This window comes from Leptinotarsa decemlineata, unplaced genomic scaffold (assembly GCF_025532065.1).
Source record: "Leptinotarsa decemlineata unplaced genomic scaffold, Ldec_3_MD MMD2_tig00000133_RagTag_RagTag, whole genome shotgun sequence".
Taxonomy (NCBI): Eukaryota; Metazoa; Arthropoda; class Insecta; order Coleoptera; family Chrysomelidae; genus Leptinotarsa; species Leptinotarsa decemlineata.
Window position 1 is genome coordinate 1,146,106 of NW_027412542.1, and position 19,142 is coordinate 1,165,247.

At 32.9% G+C, this 19,142-nt stretch overlaps 3 protein-coding genes across 3 annotated transcripts in view; 2 read left to right on the plus strand and 1 right to left on the minus strand.

Moving 5' to 3' along the window:
* Positions 1-79: 79 nt before the first annotated feature.
* On the plus strand, positions 80-7,299 carry LOC111507528 (tetratricopeptide repeat protein 27). The gene is made up of 3 exons (XM_023162849.2): positions 80-793; positions 849-1,670; positions 6,284-7,299. Exons 1-3 carry the CDS (start codon positions 229-231, stop codon positions 7,240-7,242), a joined length of 2,346 nt encoding a protein of 781 aa, XP_023018617.2. The 5' UTR covers positions 80-228; the 3' UTR covers positions 7,243-7,299.
* A 3,858-nt stretch (positions 7,300-11,157) lies between these two features.
* Asciz (ASCIZ zinc finger protein) lies at positions 11,158-15,355 on the minus strand. The gene is made up of 2 exons (XM_023162848.2): positions 15,230-15,355; positions 11,158-15,178 (listed from the first exon to the last, which is right to left on the minus strand). Exon 2 carries the CDS (start codon positions 15,174-15,176, stop codon positions 13,857-13,859), a length of 1,320 nt encoding a protein of 439 aa, XP_023018616.2. The 5' UTR covers positions 15,177-15,178; positions 15,230-15,355; the 3' UTR covers positions 11,158-13,856.
* Positions 15,356-17,214: 1,859 nt separating this feature from the next.
* SPoCk (Secretory Pathway Calcium atpase) overlaps positions 17,215-19,142 on the plus strand; it is an 88,282-nt gene continuing 86,354 nt past the window's right edge. The window contains exon 1 of the mRNA XM_074172493.1: positions 17,215-17,396. Coding sequence (XP_074028594.1) covers positions 17,325-17,396 — 72 coding nt within the window. The 5' untranslated portion in view covers positions 17,215-17,324. The remainder of the gene's footprint in view (positions 17,397-19,142) is intronic.

Consider the following 19,142-nt stretch of genomic DNA (forward strand, 5'->3'; position numbering starts at 1 on the left):
ACTTTGTGGCAGTGACACAAAATGACTGGCAATAAAATCCTCGAATAAAAAACTGAGAATGAACAGAAATAGGAAGAATTAACCAAACCTGTGACCAAACATTTTTAGGTTAACGAGTAACAATGTGTGTGTGATTGGTCTTGATTTTTGTAGGTGAATTCTAAATAGTTTTCTAAATAATTAAATTGAAACTTTTTCTTGAAATGTACGTAATTTCTCTAATACACCATGGTTGATATAAAAAGTTCCTTATCCGATTATTTGCTTGTCACTAAGAAATTATCTGGTTCCGAAAATGAAGAAAAAAACAAGGACGTTTGGGACCTTTATTGTTGTGTAGCATGCGAAGATAATTGGAAGATCTTTTTTGATCAGTCATTTGATAAAAGTCAACTGAAAATTCACTTCAGTTCACTAACAGAAGATGAACGCATAAAAATTTTCAAGTTTGGTATATCTTGTATTATATGTTTCGTGCAGATCAATTTCACAGGACCAGATTTCAGTAACACCGTAGAAGATTTTCTTAAAAAAGACATTTTCGAACCTTTTTCCTTTCATAAACTTTTGTCTGTTAATAACGAAGATATAAATGTGAATACTAAGTCACCATCACTATTAGTGGTTTCCAAGCTAATTTTCGAATGTTGCCCTGTTGATAATAACATCAATAATTGGTGGTACTGGAGATCAATTTTAATTCACCAGCAAATTCTAGACGAATTGAGTCCAACTCTCCGTTCAGATGCCGATCGCCTCTACAAGCATTTCCAAGTTGATCCCAAAATAAATGGTAATAGATAGTTGAGAAATTAATATTAGGGTAACTTACAGAATATTATTTTCAGGAGTGATAAAAGCCTCGCTTGATATTGAAGTTGCTCAGTTATACTTACTATTTAGACATGTCTCAAAGGCTAAGGATCATATTTTAGCAGCCAGTGCCTTACTTGGAGTTCGATATGATCTAGTAGGGATCCTTGGGAAACGTACAAAATATCAAGAAAAAGAACTAGCTCAATTATCTCTAAAAGTAACTCTAGAAAAAAATGAACAAGAAGATGGATCTGAAGGAGATGACCACAATGTACCAAAAAATATTTCTTTGAATGATGATACTCGTCTGGACTCCATAGAACTTTCAGAGCCTGATGCCGAAAATGCTAGAATAGCAAACTCTGAGCAGAAATTATTCATCAATATTGTCCAAGAAATGTTGATTGCCAAACCCCAGGATGAGTTACAAACAGAAGAATTGCAGCCTTTTGTAAATATGGTCCTAAAGCAAAAAAATAGTTATGCAGTCAGAATAGCTGCTTTGTTGTTGAGGTGCAAGCTAGAAATGAAAAATAAAAGGACAGTCGAAAGGTCCTTGAGTCAATGTGAAGAAATAATCAACAGTTTCAAAAAGGAAGAGCCTCCTGTATTGAAGAGGATAGCAGATGTGTTTGCTACTGGCATGCCACCTATTTGGAAAGTTGAGAAACAACATGCAGATTTATTGTTGAATTTAGGATTGGTCAAAAATGCTCTTGATATATTCCTGAAAATTAAAAGGTGGGAGGAGGTCATAGTGTGCTACACAATTCTAGAATTGAAACACAAAGCTGCTGAAATTATCCAGGAACAACTGAAGGAAAACCCCTCTGTTAAACTCTGGTGTCTTTTGGGTAAGTTATTTTATAAATAAAAAATTCTACTTTGAAAAGATTACAGATTAGCAGTTGATATTTGAAAAACAACAAATGGACATATTAATCTTTCTGGTGGTCTTGAAAAAAATAGGTAAAGCCCTTATTTATACCATTGTAGTTGCCAGGTCCACTGTTACAAATATGGCATATCAAATGAAAGTGAATAAAAAAAATCTTTACTTTTACCAGAACTCTGATAAATCGAAAAAATTACTAAAATGATGAATTTATCCCAAATTGATTACCAATATAAAGAATTAAATGTAATGTAATTTATTTAGGTAAATAGTTAGGTAAGACTAACGTGAGTGGGGAGTAGGGATTTTCAGGCAGGTGAATTAGGCAGGTGAATTGGATGAATTGTTGTTTAAGCGTGAATTTTTGCCGACATGTAGGATGTTTTAAATGAATTTTGGCTCAATAGATTTGAATCCAAATTATTCTCTCACTTTCAATAGTTGTACCTCACAACTATTGGTGCTATAGAATATTGGTAATATCAGCAATAAGTTATCTTGGATATTGATGAAGGTTGATTGTTGATGTCAATTCGGCTGTGGCAAAGTTAAGAAATATTAGCTGGAGATTTGATGGGTCAATGATCTTTCCACCTTAGGGAAGTCGTAGTACAGCAATTTCTTCAAGAATTATTATTTTTTCTCTAAACGATCTATAAAATTGTTTTCTACTTTAAATATTACCAGTATCACATTTACCTTTATCGCTGTTGGGGTCTTTGTACTTAATGTTCCCCTGACAATTGTCATTTTTATCTTAAGAACAAATCTATTAACATTTGAATACTCCTGAAGATGACATATTTAAGTAATTTTTCACTAAGTGTTCAACAATACTTCAATACGTGTTTCACTTTACAAAAAACATCTTCAGGCATGTTCATACTAGGGTGTTATAGTCTATTTCAAAAGAGTGTAGAGTAATAAAATCTCATTAAGTATTCAAAAGCGCTACAGGGTGATCCGTCAATAAATTCTGTCACTTCCCTAGTCCGCATTGCAAAATTATGTCGTTTTATAAAGAGCAGGTAGGTATCACCCTGTTTTAAGGGATTTGTCCATTGTTATCGACGGATAAATACTGAGCCAGAGGCGCGCTAGTGGGATAATTGCCAAAAGAATATGCATTCATAAAAATTATATTAAAGGAAATAAAAATTTAATACGGCAGAACAGTATTAAAAAAATATAAAATGTAACAATAAAATATATACGAACCGAAATCGGGAAATACTCACAAACACACACGAACGAACTTTACGTATTGAAACACTTGTGGGGACTTTAAATCAATTTATTCACAAAAACGACAAGAACTTTACTGGATACGTTATTACAATTTGACACTTGAACAATACTAAAACTGTGAACTTCCCTTAACGTTTAACAACACTCTATTTATACCCTAATTGAATGTTCTAGAGATTACTAGGTACAATTTTCGAGAACCTTCCGAGAAAATAATTATTCAGACTACCCTTAATTCTAAACCCTAACCTAAGCAAAAGTGTCACTGTCACTGATACACTGGTCTCTGTCCAGATTGCTTATCCCGCTACAGTATATTTACAATTCAATTAAATTATTCTACATCAGTATAGTCTTCATCCGAAGAACTGTCATCATCCCCTGGTGTTATAATTATAGGGTCAACCACCTGATCGACCAAGTTGTCCAGTTCCCACATTTTATCTTCCTCTTTTAAAACATGCTGGATTGCTTTTTGCCAGTTTTCTGATGTGATTTCCATAATGGCTTGATCAAACAATACCTTGACATCTTTCATTTTAAATGTGGTATTGTGCCTTGCAACATATCCTTTAACTTGTGCCCATATAAGTTCTATAGGATTTAATTCGCAATGATATGGCGGTAGGCGCAGCACAGTTACTTTATACTTTTCTACTACATCTTCTACGGCATATTTCATGAAGCGAGATTTATGTTGTTTTACTATGGCTAGTAGTTCCTTCTTTACTGAATTCGTCTCAAACTGAATACCTTTATATGACAGCCAGTTAATAATTTCTTGCTTTCTCCAAGCTGAAGTTGGTACCTTCTCTAAGCGCCTTGAATGGTAGCTTGCATTATCCATAACCACGACCGAATCAGCTGAAAGAAATTTTAACATTTCCCCGAAGTAGTCTTCGAAGACATCCGAATTCATGTCCTCATGATAATCTCCCGTCCGGCACGACTCAAAGCTTAACAAACCTTCTTTTAAAAATCCGTCTTCGCTTCCAATGTGAGCAATTATAAGCCTCTTCCCTTTTCCCGAAGGCACTTTAATACCCGTCGAAAGGCCTTCTATGAAAGCTTGGCGAGAACTTGTTATATTTTTATCTTGCCACATTTTTTTGACTATATAACCTTCGTTTATCCACGTCTCATCAAGATAAAAAATTTTCTTTTGCTCTCTGCGGTACTGCTTTATAGTTGTCACATATTTTCGTCTCCAGCAAACAATTTCATCACTTTCCAGTAATAGTGCCTTTCGATTGTGCTTTTCCCAGGCAAAATTCATACTTTTTAAAGTTTTCCATAAAAGTTTTCTGGATATCAAAGGAATATCGTTATCTTGGCTTATCTCGATAAATATTTTTTCAAGAGTGGGTATTTCCTTTTTAAAATAAAACGAATGAACTTTTCTTCGAATGTCACATTTGGTGTCTTCATCTAAGATTTTTATTGGTCTTCCTGATTTTCTCTTGCATGGACTTACCTGGCCTGATATCTTTCTTTCTTGCAATAATTTAAAAATCGTGGACTGTCCAATTCCAGTCATTCGGGCACATCGCTCAACACTTTCTTGCACAGACAAACTAGGGTGATCGTGTTTTATGCAATCATATACATTTAAAATTATAACTTTTTCGCAAACAGATAGCGGAGAATTTTTTACACTTCTTTTCTTTGGAGTAAATGTCCCCATTTTATAACATTTTCACTATTTCTATATCACAATATCACTGTACGTTTAATTGGTGTAGTAACAATTACTATTATAACTCGAATGTTTAAGACACCATTACAATATATTTAAACCCTTTTTCTTAATTACCTGGGTTTAATAGGTATTGCATGATTGGTGGGCAGGGTCAAAAAGGGATTATTATAATGACATGGCACCTCGGAACTAAGTGTTAACCCTTTTTTGAGAAATCATGCTCAAGTATATGAACCCAAATTGCATATTAAATAAGTTTACAAGAACCACTAAAATTAATCTTAATCTTTTTTTAAGAAATTTTACTTACCTAAATACATGTAGGTACTTAGTTTTAGACCAAATTACTTCCCAAAAATGGCCTTTTATTATTATCTATGTCTGTAATTTTTAATTTACTTTAATTATTAAGTTTAATAATCCTAAGATTTGCCTACGCCCATGGACGACAACGAAATTCAGGCAAATTTTATGACACTTCATGATTTATTACTCTACACTCTTTTGAAATAGACTATAGTATTGAATAGTGTTGTGAAAAAGCTATAATATAGTGAAACATGTGGTTTTGTGAATTGTTCAAGTGGAAAAACTCACAATAAAGTGTTACCTAAATTCAATCTTGGATTTTCATTCTTGGTATTGTTCAATCCTTTATTATTTCTTGAAGATGTACATTGATCGACTCTTGTTGAAAGATTATTATATTCCAAAAGATTTGTAAGATCTGTGAAATAAGGAATTCATTGTTCTGGAATATTTCCTAACAGAAACTCAATTTATCATTCCTTGAAGGATAATCATAGATTTGATGTTGGAAAACAATAAACTGGTATGCAGACAGAATCTAGAATATAAAAGTAATATAATATCCTTGACCGAAAGTCAGATCAGTACCACCAGCAACTAGCATAGTACATTGTAATGGGGGTATATTTGTGATTCAATTTGCATGAAATGAAAATACTAAATTTGTTTTTCCGTTAACCAGCTGTCACGACAACCCTCAGAAGTCGAAACTTGTGCGAGCTAAGGATTCATTTTAACGTGTGATTCTTAACACGTTTTGAAAGATCTCATCTAGTTCTTGTAGTTTTGTTCCTGGAATATTGAAAGTGTCTTTTAAAATCAAGTGTGTTTAACCTTATAAAACCTAAGCGTTTAAAGTTATTAACAACTTCAATGGACTCATCATAAATCTTATTGTTCAGGTATTTAATTATATTGTTCTTGTTATAATAATTATGATATCATTTAATATTGACCAGTTGCTTTAGAATTTTTATATTGATCTTAAATTTATTTTTATTCAAAAAATTATAAACAGTTTTAGTGATCATTGACAGCTAAAAATCATCAACAAATAAGTTCAAACTAACGATTTGTTTCCCGATTTTAAAATTTTTTCATTGTGACTTATTAAGCAAAAGAAGAAATAAAGTGAGAACCAATTAAGAACCATGTCAGTACACTGAAATATTTTAATTTTCTAAGTGAATGTTTATCATCTCAAAAGCTGTTGTGATATCAAGAATATAATTCCAGTATAATTATAAGCACCTTTCTACTTCCCAATAAATTTTCAGGAACCTTTCATAAAATTAATATTTCGATTTATGTTGCAGGAGATGCTACCGAAGATGTAAGCTGTTATGAAAAGGCTTGGGAATTGTCTAAACGCCGAAGTCATAGGGCTCAGCGTCATTGGGGTAACTATTTGTTTGTTAGAAAACAATATGAGGAATGCATTCCACATTTTGAAAAGTCTGTCAGTATAAATCCTTTGCAATCCAATGTGTGGTCTCGTCTCGGTTTTGCTGCTCTCCAGATAGAAAATTGGCAAACGGCTGCTACAGCCTATAGACGGTATACTAACTTGGAACCTGATGGATTTGAGGCTTGGAACAACCTTGCTCAAGCTTATATTAAAATAGGAAACAAACGGAATGCTCATCAGGCAATTCTGGAAGCTCTGAAATGCAATTTCGATAACTGGAAAGTATGGGAAAACCTTTTGTTAGTAAGTTGTGATATTTCAAACATTTCCGATGTGATTAGAGCTTATCATAGGTTATTAGATCTAAAGGGAGACTATATAAATGTTGATGTATTGAATGTGTTAGTGTACAATGTATGTAATAATGTGAATGATTGTGAGGGGCAGCCGTCACAACGTTTTTTACAAAAAACCAGGGAATTGTTAGGGCGAGTTAATTCTATCTCTCCCAGCAATGGCTATATATGGGAACTCTATGCCAACTTAGCTCCGTCGATTTTGTTGCGCGCTCAGAGACTTCAGAGAGCTTACAGAGGCTATACCCAAGGTTCGTGGGATAAAGATCCAAAAATGTGTAAACATGTGTTGTATGTTTGTGTTAAATTAGCAGAAATTGTACTTGAAAGTGATATGGATCCCAAAGACACTATAATAAATTCCATTAGGTTGAATATAAGTTCTGCAATCACAGCTATAAAGAAACATGAATGGGAGGATACTCGAGAATCACTCACTCAGGTGTCAGCCCTTTTTGAAAAAATCCTTGGAAAAGTTAAGATGGAGGCCAAGTCTGGTAAAAGTAATTAGATGATTTTTATTTTAATTGTGTGATGCATTTTCATTAAAATTTTTATTTCAAATATCTTAGGTTGTTTTTTTGTATTTGATACTGTAAGAACTTCAAAATGAAAGTAAACGTTGAGCTATTCTTGATAATAATAATAATTTATTTAGCCACTGAGGTACAATATGTACATATGGTATGTCAACAGGTACTATTTATACTGAACATATACATTTAAAATATAGCAAGTAAGTAAGATATAAAGTTTAAAATCTCAATGAGAGTTTGTTAGTATACTAAACAAAATAAAACTCAGCTGAAGTTGCCATCCAGATACTCTTGTACATTATAAAAACATTTTTCAATAAAAAATTCCCTAGTACTTCTATAAAAAATATTGTCTGATTTGGAGTTTTTTAAAAAGTTGGGTAGTTTATTATAAAACGTAATAGCACTATACTGGGGAGAGTTTTTAAATTTAGATGTGGTGTGGGCTGGTATTCTCAATAAGCTACCATGCCGTGTGTTATGATGCATTGGTTGCAAAAGTGGACAGATTTTTTCTCGCAAAATTAACACATTTGAACAGATAAATTGATGGTGCCGATAATAATTGCATTCTGACAAATATCGGTTTACAGCTATCTCTATATTCCATATTGAAAATCAATCTTACAATACGTTTTTGTGCTACAAATATCCTATTAAAATCTCTACCAGAACCCCAAGACATTATATTGAGTGAAATATGGGAATAAGCCATAGCGAAATAGATTGCCAATAGACTTTGTTGGTCAACACAGTTTTTCATTTGCTTGATCGCAAAATATGCTTTATTTAGTTTTTTACAGACACTATCGATGTGTTGATCCCAACTTAATGTTTCATCCAAAATTGTTCCTAAAAATTTAACTTCGTTTGCTGCATTGATATTGATATTATCGCACTGAGCTAATTCACTTGTGGTACCCCTACTTCTATTATAAAATCTCATCGATACCGACTTTGAGGTATTCAGAACTAGACGATTATGATCACACCAGCTTGTGAACTGGTCTATAATCAGTCTAACTCTTGTTAGCAAATCATCTGTAGTAGGTCCAGCGACTGTAATGGTGGTGTCGTCAGCGAACATAGTTAAATAGCAATCACTCATATATTCCGATAGATCATTGACAAAAATTAAAAACAATAGGGGACCAAGAACAGAGCCTTGGGGAACCCCCAATCTAACCTCGCGTTCATTAGACATTGAATTTATTTGCTTTACAATTATGCTACGACCACTCAAGTAAGTCTTAAACCATAGTACTATGTTATTAGGCAAACCAAGCACACTTAATTTGGTCAACACAAAATTAGTTGATATCGTGTCAAATGCTTTTGACAGGTCAAAAAACACACTGATAATAAAATCATTTTTATCAAGTTTTTCATAAATATGACTGAGAAAACAATAGCTAGCTGTTTCAATAGAATGATTTTTCCTAAAACCGTGTTGGCAGTTTGATACCAGGGTATTACTTTCCAGATAGCTGATAATTCTGCTAGCCACTAATTTTTCATATAGTTTGGAAAGTTCACAAAGCAGAGAAATTTGGATGAATGATTGATTGAAAAGATAAGTGAGTGGGTCGATTATAGCATCTATTATGCTCTTAATAGTACTCATAGATAGATCATCAACGCCTGATGACTTTTTATTTTTCATTAATTTTAGGGTATCATGTATCTCACGTTTAGTTATCGGACTGTCTTCGTATGGATAGAGAATATTAAGCTTAGTACTTGTAGTGCAAGGCAGTGATAAGTTTAGTCCAAAGTGATTATTTATGAGAGATTCGGCGGTTTTTGAAAAATGCTCAGCAAATGCTTCAGCTACTTCTAAGGGCTTCCCAATGGTTTTGGATTCAAGTTTCAGGTTGATGTTACTTTCAGCACAGGAAAACCCACGTTTGCCAAGCTGATTGTTTATTATATTCCACGTTTTCCTAGTTTTATTGGTAGCATTACTAATTTTTGCGGAAAAGTAGTCTAATTTACTATGCCTAATGTTTTTTTTTATGCTCTTTAAGTCAATTTTTATAATTAGACATGCTTAGCAAGTCAATTACTTGAAAACTATTTCATTTTGAGATTGTTACTCATAACATATTTTTAATAACTTTATATCTATTTTTAACCAAGTCAGTAAACCATTACTTGATTTTGATAATTACAATAATGATTATTTCCTAATCCCATATCGATAAGTTGGCCAATTAAACTTAATTTGTTGATTTATAAACATCAAGTCGATATACTATTCTATTCGAAGCTCACTCATCTAGAAATAAATGTTAAATTAAATGGAAAACACAATTATGATTTAGCTGAAAACTTCATCAGATGGTTTTCTATGTTGAATTTTGAAGACCCTCACCAGCGCCGTGTGGTGTTAGACATGATTGAACATGTACAGAAATCATTTTATTGTAGCATGATACATAATACTAACATTTAAAAACAAGCACATTGGCATAAAATGATGCCAGAGCACATTTTTTTAATATTTGCAGCATTATTTCAAAGGAAGTCCTGTAACGTGTAAAGATTTTTATTAATTGAAAAACTTTAATGGAAAATTTGAACTCTCTCAAACACACCGCATCCCTTATCTCTTATGGAAGACTATTAGTGTTTTGGTCCCAAGTAACACGGATAATTTGCTGTCACCTTGTACTTATAAAAAGGAATATAAAATTATTTAGTGCAGTTTTCCAAGATAAAATCCTTTCTATCGTTGAAGACAAATACATAACTCTAAAATAAATAAACCTTCTGATGGTAAAATTAAGCAATGAGACAAAATATCCCTTCATGAGTATGTACTAAATATCCAAACAATAAATTGATGGATGTAGCCGTTACTACGTGGTAGGAAATCATAATGAAGAAATGAGAATTGAAACTTTCCAGGTTTTTTACCACTTTATGTAAGTGGTAAAAAACATAAAGTTTCAATTCTCTTTTCTTCATCCTAACAATGACCCTCAAGATCTTTTTTGTGCAAAGAAAACCTCTTGTGCTTGTGGGGATCCACCCCAAAAGGGATACCAATAACATATTCTGAAAGCTACACAAGCATGATATAACCTAAGTAATTGCTCACGTGAGAGTATTTTTCTTAGCTATCGAAACAGAAGTTTAACTTTGCAACCAGATTATTACAGTGAAATTTTCAGTTTATATACTCATCAATTTTGATGCCTAAAATATTGATTCATCAGATTGGAAATATTTTTCTGTACGTTATGATACCTCATAATGTTTCTTGAGTATTAAAGAAAAGTGAGTTTGCACTACACACTTCATCAAGAAGTGATGTTACCCAATAATTGTTCACCAGGCCTCGCCCACTAATAATGATATAAAACCAGAGCAATGTAGTTAATGTGGTCGATAAGACGGGAACACCAACTCGGGCACTGCGACTACATCACCTTTGATAATGTCTACTGCATTAGTAGACGAAACGTCAGACATGAAAACCTACAGACCGAAGCCAAAAAACCCAGGAAATAGCTTTCACACAATCATCTACTTTGTTTGAAATCAGTATGGGTGTATCACCCGGTTGATGTTGAATCAAAATTACTTTAGAGAGCCTCGTTCATTTACATTTAATATTTGTTCCATCGCCTTTACTATCACATAACTAAAATTGAATCAATTGAAACTTTTTTTTGTTTTGTTATGGACTATGACAGATGCCAACGGTTTGGTTGGTGACACATTGGAAAATGGTTTTAAAGCTGATCCACAATTCTGAAAAAGACAAATTCTTATGCTATCAAAAGGTCAAGTAATATTACTAAACAATCCATATAAATTTTCGCCTGTTGATGTTATGACTATATTTGAATGAGTCATTAAAGATGGAAGGAAATAAAATAAACTCAGGGAAAAATTTTTATTCGTAGCACAAAGGCCACTTCTATACAAGAATTTTTGAACAAATCTAAACTATAACTAGTTAGCCATTATTTTATATATTCACAGCACATTCATATTTCTCGAAACTTATCATTCATCTAGATATAAAATAGTAATAATATGCTTTATTTATTATAAGATTTACTAGCTGACAAAATGACCAATAGGGTGTAAATTTCAAAGTACAAGTGAATAACTGAAATAAAATATAAATTATCAGATTCAATAATGTATCCTCCAAAAATATATACAAATAAATATACCCATATCATATGCAAATAAAGCTAATTAAAAAAAATAATACAAAAGATTCCTTGATTAATTCTTGTAAAATATTAAATCTTCAACTAAAATATAGATGGGGATGGAAAATCTAAAAGTAATCTCGCTGTTTCTTATGGGACAAGAAGTGACTAGATTGACTTCTGTTTTATGTTTTTTCACTAAGGAAACCATCTCTAAGATGAACAATACAATGACAGTTGATATTTTTTTGGAAGTGAAGAGTTCTTCCCCATGAATCAATGGGATTAACTTTACAGAGACATCTTACAACTCTCTTTTGTGATACCAATACAAAAGGGTTGGACTATATGCTCCCCAAAAAGCTACTTTATATTGAAGATGGCAATCAATCTATGTGTACTTAGCAATTCAGGTTGAGAAAAAGTAATAATCGACAAAATTTCCACAAATTCAATAGAAGAATTAATATAACAGTGACAAAAATAAACATTCATTAATGACTGCTGAGATGCATTTGTCTTCTATGACTTCTAACATCTGTCTAAATCAGTCCGTCATATTCATCATATCTTTCGGAATGGCATGGATTGTCTTTCTATGTGACCTCATAGGTGGAAAACAAACAATTGTGTTTATAGTGTTCAACTAATTCATTGTGTAGCACAATGAACTTCTGTAAATATCATTGGAACACTGCGCATGCGAAAATTTTGTACAGGGTCTTCCAACAGGGACCTCCGAACTTTGACGATTTATAACAGCCATCTTGTTGAAGCTACATCTGTCAAATTAGCTGTCATTTATTCAGTTTTTGTCAAATCACCATGGACAGATATAACAACATGTGCAAATAATAAAAACGTGTTGTCAAAATGTGTGTTCTGTCCGGGCAACGTACCGCGCGCTTTATAATTTCACAGTCGTCATAATCGTGCTACTAAGAGGACTATTCGCAAATACGGTGGATAATTTGAGTCCACTAGTTCAGTAAACACTCGACCAACACCTGTACATTGACGAAACGCAAGATCTGCCTAAAACATCGCCGAGATCTGTGAGAGTGTGCAGGAGAATTCGAGGCAATCGTTTTCGCGTCGCCTACAAGAACTCGGACTTTTGCAGACCACAATTTGACGAATTTTGCGTCGTGACTTGGGCCTGCACCCGTACAATATTCAAGTGACCCAGGAACTGAAGGTAAACGACCATAGACAACGACGTGCGATCGCTGATGACCCAATGTTCATCGAAAAATCATTTCTAGATGAATATCTACTGAGATCGTGTGATTTGACCTTGTTGGAGTCTTAAGTCGCAGGTGTATACGAATAAGCTACAAACCACAGCGGTCAAGCCATCGGTCAAATTCAGCCTGAGTCATGGAAAATTGGACGTTTTGGATGTGCTTCACCCAGAGAAGCCGTGGCGGACATTTGAACGATGTTATATTTTGTTTTATTTAATTTTAAGGATAGGAAGCCATTAATGAAAGACCCTATAATTTTATAAATGAGAAGAAAATGATGTGACATCATCAAGCACTTTTTTCCCTTAATTTGGGTACAATTTAAATTTGGTAAATAACTACATTGAGCATAAAGACTCATTAATGACTCTACCAACTAGGAGGTCACAACACACTGCTGCCCAACTAAAGCTGAAGATGCCCATTTACAATTGACCTATCTTGAAAGTTCAAAGCATGGTAATAAGTTTGTTTGCTTTATTAAGAACTCCAATTATGTTTTTCGAATCTCCACTCAGTGATATCTCCTAGGGGAAAATTTCATTTATATCATTTGATATCATTTTGAGTATTGGAACTTTTCTAGCAGTCATATTTGTGATTTGAAGTTTCTTGATGTCGGAGTTTTCATTAAGTAGTTGGTTATTCGAAGAACTAGTGTAAATTTTATGTGATTTTAAGGATTTGGGTCACTTTATTTTTCAACTCAAGAGTACAGTTTGACATTTCCGACCGAACATTGTTTTATCCAAAGATAATAGCAGCTGGTAAAAAGTTGCGATACATTGAAAAAGCTAAATTATCATGCTACCAAAAAGAATTAAAAATCACTACACAAACAGAGATTAAGTTTTTGCTTGATGATGTTACATTTATTTTTGAAAGAACAACAAAATGAATTCAGTGAAATTGTTTATATATGGCACAAAAGCCATTTCTTTACAATGATTTTTGAAAAAATCTGGGCCATGACTATTTAGCCATTATTTTATATATTCACAGCACATCCATACTTTCAGAAATTTATCAAGTACCTAGTTATGTACAAAATACAAAATTAACAAATATAATCTTCTAAGCCAAAGGTCAATTCTAATGACAATATAAATAAATAAACACTACAATGTTATTTTGAAGAAATAAGTTTCAAAACAAAAAATAAATTTATAGTCAAGAATTTATGACTTCCAATAGCTGCCTAAATTCTGTGTCAGTCTGTGTCTCCATGTGCATCATATCTTTCAGATTGGCATGGTTTTTCTTTCCATGTGACATTGTAGTTTGGCTTTCAACAGATCTCAACATATCATCAAATACTGTCTGCGTCTGGGTATCAATAAATCCAAAATCATTCAGTATGTCATCACAAGTTTGTGTATACATATTACTCATATAATCACAACTGAACATTTCATCTTCAAACATAAAATCAGTTTGAGTTTCCATATGACAGTTATCAAATTCAAAGCTGTCGATGTCAGCCTCAAGAGTATTCACCATCAAATCTGAAGTATCAGTTTCAATGGAGTCGTGTGTCATTGTGGAAATGGAAAATATATTAGAATGGTTATGAGTTTGCGTGCTCGAATTATTAACTTCAATTTTGTCATCGAAATCCAAATCTGTACTCAGTGATGTATTGCAGGAAAAATTCTTGGATTCTTTGATGTCGGTCTGAGTATTGGAATTTTTCTGACTTAGTGAATTGCATAAATCATTGTTTTGATTTGAATTTATGAAGTCACCTACTGTCTGAGTTCCTACACTGATGTGGTTACCCAATGATTCAGTTTGCTGTGAATTATAAGGAGACGTCCTAGTGACCTGGGTCATTTTACTTTTTAACCTGGGAGTAGTGGGAACAGTTTGGCATTCCTGACTCAACACCGACTTGTTCAGACTTGGAATAAAAACTACACTAACAGAGGTCCTAGGTAAAATTGCCTTATAGCAACTAAGAGCTACTGGTAAACTGACCTCACTCTTTGAAGTAAGGTTTTTCAGTTTATACTCAGGTTTGTTGAGTATTGTATGTTTTTTACGTCTACCATGCGTTTTCAATGTTTCATAGGAAGTATATGAGGACTGACAATCGCAACAAGTAAAATCAATACCGCAGTAATCTACATGAAGTTTCAGATGGTTCTCACATGGAAAACTTTTTTGGCATGTAGAACACAAGAAAGTTTTGGGTGCATGAACCTTCCTGTAATGCTGCCGAAGTAGCTTGATATTCTTGAAACAACTAGTGGAATTATAAACACATTCTAGTTCTGGACAGTGGTATTGTTTGATGCAGGGATCCAGGTTGATTAGGGTAGATTTCTTATGAGTCTTAGTCAAGTGAAGGGAAAGGTTAGATTCTGATGTGAAAACGTTCTGACAACCGTCTTCCGTGCATCTAATCATATTATTTACCTTACATTCTTCGACTGAGGGATATATCTTTTTTATGCCAGTTGGTATATTATATGCAGTTGAGGTATCCATTTCTGAAAATGAAGTATATTACAAAGAATAATATTCGGGTTGGAATTTGATACCTTGAAAACTGGAATTATTCCATCTATTGCCTTTTTTGGGTGAAAATTCTATATTGTTTTGAACATAAACAAAAATTTTGGCATATGACTTGACAATGACAATGGAAGATTGTCATTTGTCACTGGCTGCGTTTAATATATACGAGTTCTTTAATTCAACAGAAAATGCGCTAACGTTTTAAACGGACTAAGGGCTAGTTCATGTTGGAACGAACATCGCATAAAAAGTGCCATTTAAAATGGCGTCATGTTTATCGTAAAAAAGTTAAAAAAATTGAACTTTTTTGCGATTTCCGCAAAATTTTCAAAAACCGAAGAAAATGTAAAAAATATCACAACCTTGTGGCTGAATTGAAAATTAGTGATCCAGAGAAATATTTCCACTATTTCAGGCTGACTCTACCATTATTCAATAAATTATTGAATTTGGTTGGCCCTTCATTAAAGAAAACTCATTTTGCAAAAGAACCCATCGCTCCTGCACTTAAGTTGGCAGTAACGTTAAGATAAGTGGTTTGAAGACACGCTCCTATTAAACAAAACTTGAGAAAATTGTTAGTCCTATTTTCTGATATGATTGGGTCTGGTATTAAAAATCGTAATTCGTATGAGTCGTATGTCATCACTCAGGTTCATGTAATACAATTTAAAATTCAACAATAAAATCCCTAGAAATTGCCCGCTTCAACATGAACAGGGTATTTTGACACTTGGGCCAAATTTGCGGAACCGCAAAAATATTATCGCAATCGTTCTAATATAAACTCGTCTTCATTACCATATAGCAGTGTTTACTTCTGTACGGTTTTTATATACACTCTCATCAGTCCAATTAATTTATTATATCGGCTGTTATCTCTAAAGTTGGAAGTCTTCTCGCATTTGTATTGAACAGTACACGATCATTGACAATTCTGATACAAATTATTCAGGTTATTTATTATGAACACGTATTAGACATCATAGGATTTATTTACTTGCCTCAATTGTCGAGTCTTCAGTTCAAATATATATGGACAGTTCAGAATGAAAATAAATTTTTTCCAATATTTCATGAATTGTTTTAACATTTAATAACAAAAATGGATCCATGGCTTTTTTTATCTAAAGAGCATCTTTTTCATATAAAACCACGAAATCTGTTCGGTCCATATAAATTCCAGAGGTGTATTGAACCCTTAAAACCCTCAAAACTTTTCTATGTGTTACAAATAAATTAGTATTGTGACATTATTGATTGAAGACATCATTTTTGAAATTGTTTCGCCACTCAGCCCTTCTTCGAAAATCCAGTTTTCATTGAGATGCGGGCTCTTTTCCATTATTGTTTAAAAATCCCTGAATTGGCTCTTCAACATTTGTAGTATACAGCTCTGTTACGCCAGCGACCCAAAGTACGGAAATCGCATTTATAAAATGCCGAAATTAGGTACTTTTTAGGTGCTTTTTAGGTACTGAATTCAAAAATTAGGTGGTCTGTAACTTACACCGCAAAGTTGCGTTGCTAGCATTATGTAATGCTAGCAACGTAATGAAAATAATAATGAAATAATGAATGTTAAGAAAACACTATTAGGTGCTTAATAAGGGCTAAACAAACAACAAAAGCTGAACAAAAGCTTCCAATTTCGTTAAACAACAGATCTAAGAATCAGGTCTTCCGAAAACGAGGACGAAACTTTGAGTATTGAGTTGCGGTGTAAGTTACAAAGCACCTAATTTTTTAATTCGGTACCTATAAAGCACCCAAAGGGTACCTAATTTTGGCATTTTATGAATGCGATTTTCGTACTTTGCGTCGCTGGCGTAAATAGCTTTAGTATACAGGTGGGTTTTCCCGTATCTTGTGACCTCACAATAATATAGGGCCAATAAAGTAGTGCCAGATCGTGGAACTCAACTGTCCTTTCTACGTGAACAAGCCTTCAAGTAGGATGCTTAATTCATTGATCACTGACAAATCGATATGTCAATTGTCAATAATGTCATGGTCATGAACGTCATATTCGTGTGTTGTGATTATTAGTGATACCATGTAATTGTTGATTTAACGTGTTTTATTTCGGTGTTTGTTTGTTGTAATTAGTGCAGTACCATGAAAAAATCATTACTCTCCAACACCAGATATGAAAAAGTACCCTATGATGACATATTTATTCACTGCAGGGTGAGAATCTTTCATTCAAAAATTAATGAAATATCGATGAAGACAATATTGTCTATTCTCAATTTGTTTGCATGCTCCTAATTTGCAATGAAAGGCATAATTGAAATTAATACATTTTTATTTCTATTATTTATTGAACAATCACTGTTAATTGCTACCAATTTTATGAAAAATGTCTAGAAGTTATGACCAATGTTTTATACATTCTCAATAAATGATAATACACTTATTGATTATTACTTGGAGAGTAGTGGATTTTCGATTATGAATTAAATATAAGAGAAAAGACAATATAACATTATGCTTTGCATGCTATAATTATGACATCGTTTTATGAAGAATTATAATTTACATTTAATTTGTTTTTAATCAATATTAGTATGAGTTTTTGATTGATACTATATGTTCTGCTATACTGTTCCTAATGGTTTATTTCTAATTTGAGGGTTTATTGATTATAAAACTTTATTGATGTTATTTGTGTCATTTGAGATGACCCCTATTTTAAGCTGGCAGAACTTATTAAGACTACATGACTTATTTTTGGACAGTAATGAAAGCCTAGCTTTGCACTTTTCTCTTGAATGGTTTTTCCTCATTTAACACATATGTCGTATGTTCTGCTAGATCAATGGTAATACAGCCGTTAAAAAACTGATTTTTCAAATGGGATTGGACCATATATATCATATAGGTTCATCCCACACATCGCCCATTTTCTTTGATATTTTTAAATTAATTAGAAGATAAGTACTGCTATCTTTGTTATTAAGCTGGCTGATACGAAGAAAAATTCAGATTCTGATTTTTTTCATCTGGAAAGTTTATTGGTACAATTGGAACCTCTGGCGTGAAATTGATATAACGAAAAACTTTTCCAACACCAGGATACGACTAAAACTCTTGTGATTCAAATTCTTGTGTCAGAAAAAGTGTCGAATAAGCTAAAAATAGAGAATATTTCACAAAAATATTGTAGAATTATGGGCTGAAGATGAATTTTATATACCAAAGTGCAAGCCAAAGTGGTTCAGTTGGTTTAACAAGATCAAGAGAGGTTATTTTAAGAGGTAAGTAGTACAATGGTTCCTTTTAATAAAATATGGTAAGACATTATGAAGTAATACTATAGTTCAAAATAATTACTTCTAAATTCTATATTCATTTTCAATTTTTAAATATGTATTTTTCAAATTCATAAGCATTTCTTATAAATAAATTATTTTCAGGAGTTCACATAACAATACCGTTATGAATGAATGAGAATAATTTTCCTAAAGTTGTGGGCTGATTTTTAGAGAAATTATATGAATAGTAAGACCACAACACGACTGAATATTTTCATTTCAGAGTATCATTGGTTACCAACTCTATGAATTCTACAACGGAATATATACCGGAATGTTTCGACACATATAAAAATGTATTTAACTAACACTAAACTCTTCACAAAGCTGATAACTGTTTTGCAAACTATTTTGCAAAGATCTCACAAAGTATTGCTTAAATACTTTGTGGTGAGTTTGACCCTCACCTTGACCAGATATCTTTCTCAAAAGAATTTATATACTTGAAGTTGGGATGAATCTGCAACTTTACCTGCAAATAGTGATGATGATTCCTAGGTGGCTCGTGCAGTTATTGAAATGATCTACCCAAAACACGAGCCTAATGACCAAAGTAGTTGATGCTGTTGACACCCAAAAAATAGATTATAATAAATTTTCATTCCATCGAATGTCACAT